The 7,330-nt window shown below is 38.9% G+C and overlaps 1 protein-coding gene across 1 annotated transcript; it reads right to left on the bottom strand.

Annotated features, from left to right (window-relative positions):
* Positions 1–1,783: 1,783 nt before the first annotated feature.
* On the bottom strand, positions 1,784–6,901 carry LOC144446921 (NK1 transcription factor-related protein 1-like). Its single transcript, XM_078136768.1, has 2 exons — positions 6,442–6,901; positions 1,784–2,358 (listed from the first exon to the last, which is right to left on the bottom strand). The coding sequence occupies exons 1-2, from the start codon at positions 6,899–6,901 to the stop codon at positions 1,784–1,786; spliced, it is 1,035 nt and encodes a 344-aa protein (XP_077992894.1).
* Positions 6,902–7,330: the final 429 nt, after the last annotated feature.

Below are 7,330 nucleotides of genomic sequence, written 5' to 3'. Positions count from 1 at the left end.
AATTTCTGGTATATGACATCTGAGTAATTATTATATAAGCTACGCCGTGAATATACATTCACCCAAATTATGGAGTGAACAAGAAATGTTACGTAATCTCCATATGTTACACATACATACACACACACACACATACATACATACATACATACATACATACATACATACATACATACATACATACATACATACATACATACATACAATACATACATACATACAGACAGACAGACAGACAGACAGGCAGGCAGGCAGGCATACATACATACATACATACATACATACATACATACATACATACATACATACATACATACATACATACATACATGCATATTGGAAAAAAACAGTCACGTGATTATAGTGTTTAAAGACTGTATTGAAACAATAATAAATCTATTTTTTACAATGTACGAATTTAACAGATAAACCGACAGTTCAAAATGTCGAAAACCTGATAGTGGTATGGTGTGATATTTAAATTTATCATATACAACTTGTGACCAACTCTAGTGATTGTCTTCAACTGGCCTCGAGTGTATTATCATGAATGATGTCGCTAAAAATAACATGCAAAACGATTTCATGTGTTGAGTTGAATAAGAACAAATCTCAAGTCTCTGTATCTAAAATAGTTCAAGGGCAGCACATTGGCTATATCATGATCTCTGACGTTCTGATGTGAGTATCGCATGTGGGTCAGATCGTGGAAGATGAATAGCACACACTGTGTAGTGGGTGTACACGGCTAGTTTGATAAACCTGTTTAGATTTTTTTTTTAGTTTTGAAGGTCTATCTCAAAATCTTTGTTAACATCAAATTTTACCTGACCCCTCAGATGGTGAAATTGTTTGTTTTCTTTCAATGTAATATTAATATAAATAACAATTATATTTTCGCATTTACAATATAAAGTGATGTGGTCGAAAATAATTTGTTACAAAAAAGCATCGGATTGTCTCTCATTCCATTGCCTCTCCATTGATTTATATGGTGCAGATTGAAGATGTTTTATCGCCTCTTTACCATCGCACATAAATCCACAGTGCGTGAACAAAGTTGTTCTTCAATTTGTCAACATGTGACTTTTTGTGATTTTACGCGGGAAATCTCGATAGTCTGCACAATTAATAGTACTTAATGAGACGACATGAATGAACAAATTTTTGCAAGAATCGGAGTCAGCATCTCCTGATATTCACTTAGTATGATGCAAGAATCGTAAAGAATTCTTATATTTCTGAAGAAGAAGAAATCAATAAACTCTCTCTGGCAGACTTTAATACTGACCACATTTCACAGAAAATCATTGTCCTTGCTTGGTTGGTGATCATTCAACTGCAGATCGTTGGGAAACAAAAGAGCGAGTAAATATTCGACAAAAGGTTGATTGAATGTATTCTCTGTAGAAATGTAATGCACTGTCCCTAAATAAAATCAAAGAACCCTGATTTTGATGGCCGTGACTTATTGAAATTGTCGTACTTATTTCATCATTTCTTTACTCTGTTCTCGACGTAATGTTTATGGATGGCGACTTGGAACAATTCCGCTTGAAGGTCCGTGCCTCTAGCTACATATACGCCACGATGGCTGTAACTTTGTGTATACTTTCCTTTTTAAAAAATATCATTTTTGAAAAGTAACAAAATCGAAAAACAACGTTCCGTGTTCAACATGTCATGGCAAGTTTCTTAGCAGTGGCTCAATAAACTTGGGCAAGACCTACGCGGCACTGAATGAACTTGGAGTTCACATTGTCATGGTGACACAAAGTTTATTTCACGCGTGTCCAAGGTGACCCATCGGTGGTGCCGGATACAATTGGTGAACATGCGTGTGTGGTGTGTAGGTCACCCCAGGGGTGTTCAGCATGTACGGAATTGCACTAGCTCCAGGTAGATAATGCACCTGTGAGCCGTATATGAGTCCGGGTCCGTAGCCTGGCAAACCAACTGGCATTGGGTTGGACTGAACAGTCGGTGCGTTAGCGTCCATTCCCGGGTTCTGTTTCTTCCACTTGGTGCGTCTGTTCTGAAACCAAATTTTCACCTGCGTTTCCGTTAGACTAAGTGACAACGCAAGATTAAGTCTTTCACAAACTGAGAGATATCTGGTCTGTTTGAATTTATTTTCCAAAGCGACAAGTTGTTCATATGTAAAGGCTGTCCTAGCTCGTCGAGGTTTCCCGGACTTTGTTCCGTCGTAACCCCGTTTCCTCTTTTTACACGATGAATTCTTCTCGCCATCAATCCCTTCCTTCTCGTCTTTATCCTTATTCGTTAAGTCTTTGGTGTCGCTGTGTTTTCCGCTGGACTTTCCTTCACTCTCTTCGTTACCATGGTGTGACTTTTCATCTGTTAATGAACAATAAGAAAGATTTCAATTAGAATGCTTGCCACATCATCGTTCGAAGTGCATAACACTGTTTAAAACTTAGACATTGCCGGAATGTCCCCTGTGTGTATCTCCAGCTCTTTTCTGTTCGTGCTAATAGTATTCATAAAGTGTACGACAGTCAAGCGAATCCAAACGAACTTGGTAAAGTTTATGCTTTGTTATTTTCAAATAATTGGTCGAAATGTAAGTAGCAATACCCGAACTGTTCGTGCCAGAAGTATGCTGATAAACAACTCGTTTCTCCATTTGTGTCTGTTTGCGTGTGTCTGTTTTCGTTATTATGGAAATGTCGGAAAAGAAGCGACTTTTCAACTTCGATTCACTACCCTTACAAACACATACCATGTATTCGCAGCATGAAAACGAACTCTACTACTGCATCTGATCAATTTCGCCCATTTTTGGACATTTATTAAAACAACGCTTCTGTACCGGAAAACGTTGAGTACTTTGTTACATGTAAATATGTTATAATATTGGTGTAAGAAGTATTTACACTTTGTCTGAAATCTGAAGAAAAGTTGTATCAACTATCTCTTCCCTGAAAACGAACCGTAAGACTGCAGTTGATACATCGCGGAGTTTGACTGCAAGGTGTAGTTGATTTCCTATTAAAGTCTACCAAACCAAACAGTATAATTTTGTTATAGCAACGTTCCAGAGTGCCCGATTTTCAACATCAACGAAATAAATACAATTTCATTGTGGGTATGGTATACTAATATGGCATTGGAAATACTAGGCACTAAAGTTAGTAGTACATCAAGTGTGTAGCGGATACAACTAATCTAGAAACCATTAAAAACACAATAAACAATCTACCTGCCGCTCTGAACAGTAATATAAACTCGAACGCTTACCAATATACGATAAACTATTGCCCAGTGCAGGCATCATATTTCAAATGTTGAGTATCTCTATCTAATGAGTATGTGTATAGGTGGGTTTCTAGTTTTCAAAATGTGCTAGATGTTACAAATGTTATTAAAGGCACGAGTTATATTTTCTGCCCTGAGTTGCATAAATATGACCTGAATTGACAGAAGAAAAAAATTGTTCGAGAGCGGCGGCATCTGTACACGACTCAGTCAGTTGCTAAATTGATATCTCGTTCTCCGTCACATGTAGTAGCGCCGAACGCGTCAACGGGATATATTGTTTCAAAACTGTTAAAAAGAAATCGTGTAATCACTTGTCTGATGATGAGCCATCATGATCAATGACCAACCGCTCCTATCTGCTTTGTTTTAAACGGACAGATTGCCAAGCGTAGCTAATCAATTAAAAATATATTAAGATTTTGCGGCAAACGGCTGAGCTGGCGGCGTTGAAGTGTTCTACATTGAACGTTTTCACAGATGGTGATGCTTCAAACCGAGGATTAACTTTTCAGTGAGATCCCCTACTTGCCCATAACGCTGTCTCTCTCTTTTTTTCTCTATTTTTGTTTAGCATGGAACTACGGATGTTTGAAATATTTTGTTTTATGATTTATTGTCCGTTTCGTGTAACAAATTTGTGTATGAATGATTTGAAATTAATACAGTTACGCGTTGGTCTGAGATTTTCGGATATTGTGTTTTTGGTTATTTTGTTCACAACAGCGATAGAAGTGTATAGAAGTGTGGGGCAAAATTACATCGTTTTCAGACAGTCAGCATTTCTGCAGTGTGTCGGAAGACGTTCTACATTGTTCGGCTCGTGATGAAAACAGACAAACGGTACTCAATTGTAACCATCGAGGCGGGCCAGGCTGATGGTATACATCAATCATATTTGTTCCCCTTGAATGGCAAAATTAACAAATGTCCCTGTACTAAAAGCCATTAAAACTCCTCGTTCGTTCATCGACCAGGCTCTTCGATAATTCAAACGATAACGGCAACTGGTAAGACCATTGTTATGTGTCCACTTGTTTCAACTGTGTATAAATGTGCGACTCGATCGGGAAAGGTGTGGTTCACACGCGGGTAGCCATAAACCTGCCAAGGGCTTATGAGGTGGTAACTGTCAGTGTCCGAAAACACTTCGAACTATAGTCATAAAGCAATAATAAGGAGGCGGAGGAAAATATCATTGATTTTCGTACGTATTAAACATCAGAAATCGAAACATGGTATTTTGGTCTGGGTATGTTACGGTACTTGTATGAATACTGTACCAAAAACAACACTAAGCTATTTCCTTTCATTTTTTACGACGAGTTCCCTATCCAACAGAAAAGATCGAAATATTTATGTTAGAAAGATTCATTTCTTCTCGTTCTATTTATTTGTTTCATAAATAATAATGAAAGTCATTCACATTGTTGACTTGATATTGTCAGTGTTTATATAACGTTTATTTCTCATTTGTGGCCTGACTAGACAGCGAGAACATGAGATTTATAATAGTTATTTTTTTCTATAATTCCACCTGTGTACCAAAATAGCAAATACGGACACCATTTTTTAACTGACCGAACTACATTTTTCTATGAATGTGAATTAAGCAACACGTTCATTTTGATTTGAGTTTCAGTTCCCGGTTTGGACAGAGAACGGTTATGCTCGTACACCTTTTCCAATTGTATCAACCTTATCGTCCAGTTTGTAAAGTGGTGGTGAGCAACCGCGGGTTCTACAGTTTTGCCGGGTAGTATGAGAATTTTTTTGAGTAGGACGGGCTTTTTAAAAAATCTGTTTCTATCTATATAGTCAATTTGAGTCTGCTTCTCAGCAATTCTCGTTCATTCGTGATTCTATTTGCTATTAAAGTGGACTTATGATTTCCCAAACCAACTGTGCACTACAGCGATGTTCCACCCCAGTGGCTAGTAGCGAATGATGTCTTTTCGACAGCTGCACGTCAGTTAAACGGTTCTACAAATATACATTACCCTCTAAATGTCGAAAATATATGAGGAATTTTACCCAATCTTAAGTTGCATAACCGAATTTCGGCTCTCTCTCATGTGTCGGCGATGTGTACACGATTACGCTTGTTCAAACGGCGTCTATTGCCATAGACGATACATTATATTATTTGATCAGGTATAAAAATTGCCACTATCCTGATTAGTTTTTATCATTGTCTTGTTTACTGTCATTGAAACTGTTTGCACATCGTTTAATTTTACAGTAACTTCTATTTGCTTCAGAGCACCGCAGCAAGTCCTAGGGGCAGGCATTCAACGAGGGACTTACACCCGTATACCAAGTCTCCGTGTATTGAAATCCGAAAGCATATATATGTCATTGGCGTGGTTTTGAGTTAAAATTTCAACTGGAATCTGTATGTAAAACAAACACTCCCCAATTTCCAATAATTCGTTGACTTCATCTTTGGCATTACGTACTTTTTTTCATACCTGTGATACACTATCAGAAACCAATACTAGCAGATAACTGTGAGCCTTCATGGATATGTATGGTTCGCCTTTTTACGAGTGTTCGCTTATGTTACAACTGCCTGTTGTCTCTGCAAATTTTAAAGTCTCGCACGATGAAAACCTTAGTGTTTTTTGTACTCTAGCCATCTTTGTTTATACCGATGCATGCAATATATGTAGTATACTTGTATACATAAGTCTATAAAATGTGGTGTAGTGCAACTCTGCGTACACCACGCACACTACCCTAACATCTACAGAATAGACTGTAATATCTGTACCCGGAAATTAGAGAATTTGAATCCCACGAGTTGCGTGTCATGCCCCAGTTTGTTGCGAATAAACCATGTGGAAAAATAATATAAACTCGACTGATGGATAAACTTAGATGCCTTCGATATATCGAATGACACTTCTCTGGGGGTTAGTTTTCTGTCACATCAATTGTTTTAGTGAGTAGTATTTGGTTTACAAAACCGACAACTGTTGGTCAGTGGATGATTTGGAGTTTCGGTTCATGAAATGAAAACTTTGGTGTGTAAATCATGTGTCGCCCTCTCAAGTACTAAGTATACCCCAACTCCAGCCACATGTCTGGCATGTCTGTATTTTGACAGTTTGTAAAAAACTGTAGTGTGAATGAGTGGAGAAAACTTATGAAGTAGCTTACCGCATGAACTATCATCGTCTTCTTCATCGTCATCGTCGTCACTCTTGAGGGGAGACTCCGACACCCATGGATGCCAGACGTTCCCGATACAACTAGGTCCGTTGGGTGATCTGTCAACCCCGCTTGGGCTGAGTGACTTGTGTGAGCTAGCTCGGTTAAATTTCTTTGGATCAAGGATGTCTGCCACCGAGAAGGATGTGGTATGGTGTGAAATAGGAACAGGCGGTGCGTGTTGGGCCATGTTGTCGACTGTACTGGCCGGTGAACTTGGAACTGTAGATACTGTGTGTGTTGAAGCTGGTCGATGACCGGTCGTGATATCACTACCGTCCACGCTGGTGACATCGACGCACTCTCCATCCACTAAATTGTAATCGGCCTCCATGTCTTCACTTTCCGATCCCCTCCTCTCTAACTCTGCGATCGCAGTTTTTCTAAGTTTGCTGTTCTGTTGCATCATATTTCCAATGATAGACTTAGGCAAGATCACCAAGAGATGTTGACGCTGTGGTCGTGGGGACCTTGGAAGGTCTGTCTGTTGTTGTTGTTGTTGAGTAACGTTTCGCTGCCTGATAGTTTGGTAGCGAGAAGAGAAAGTATTTCGATGTAGTCAGATCGCAGCAGCTGCCTGCTATATCACATCAACAGTCGTCTCAGTGCTCGATAACTGGTCATCGTCGGGAACAGGATATTAATGGAAGTGGCCCTTACACGTCAAAAGTCCAGCCCAAATCGCCAAACGCTGACTTTTAATTGGCTAGCAAATTAATTGCTAACAGGGCCAAGTTTACAATGGGCTATATTATGAATGTGATTATCACCTAGTAGACTTCACTCAAAAGGAAGCGCCTGTTTATAATAATAAGCCCCTCCGCTCATTCGATTGACA

This window comes from Glandiceps talaboti, chromosome 15, assembly GCF_964340395.1.
Source record: "Glandiceps talaboti chromosome 15, keGlaTala1.1, whole genome shotgun sequence".
NCBI classification, from domain to species: Eukaryota; Metazoa; Hemichordata; class Enteropneusta; family Spengelidae; genus Glandiceps; species Glandiceps talaboti.
Note: the sequence above shows the minus strand (reverse complement) of the source record. Positions and strands in the feature narration are given on the sequence as shown.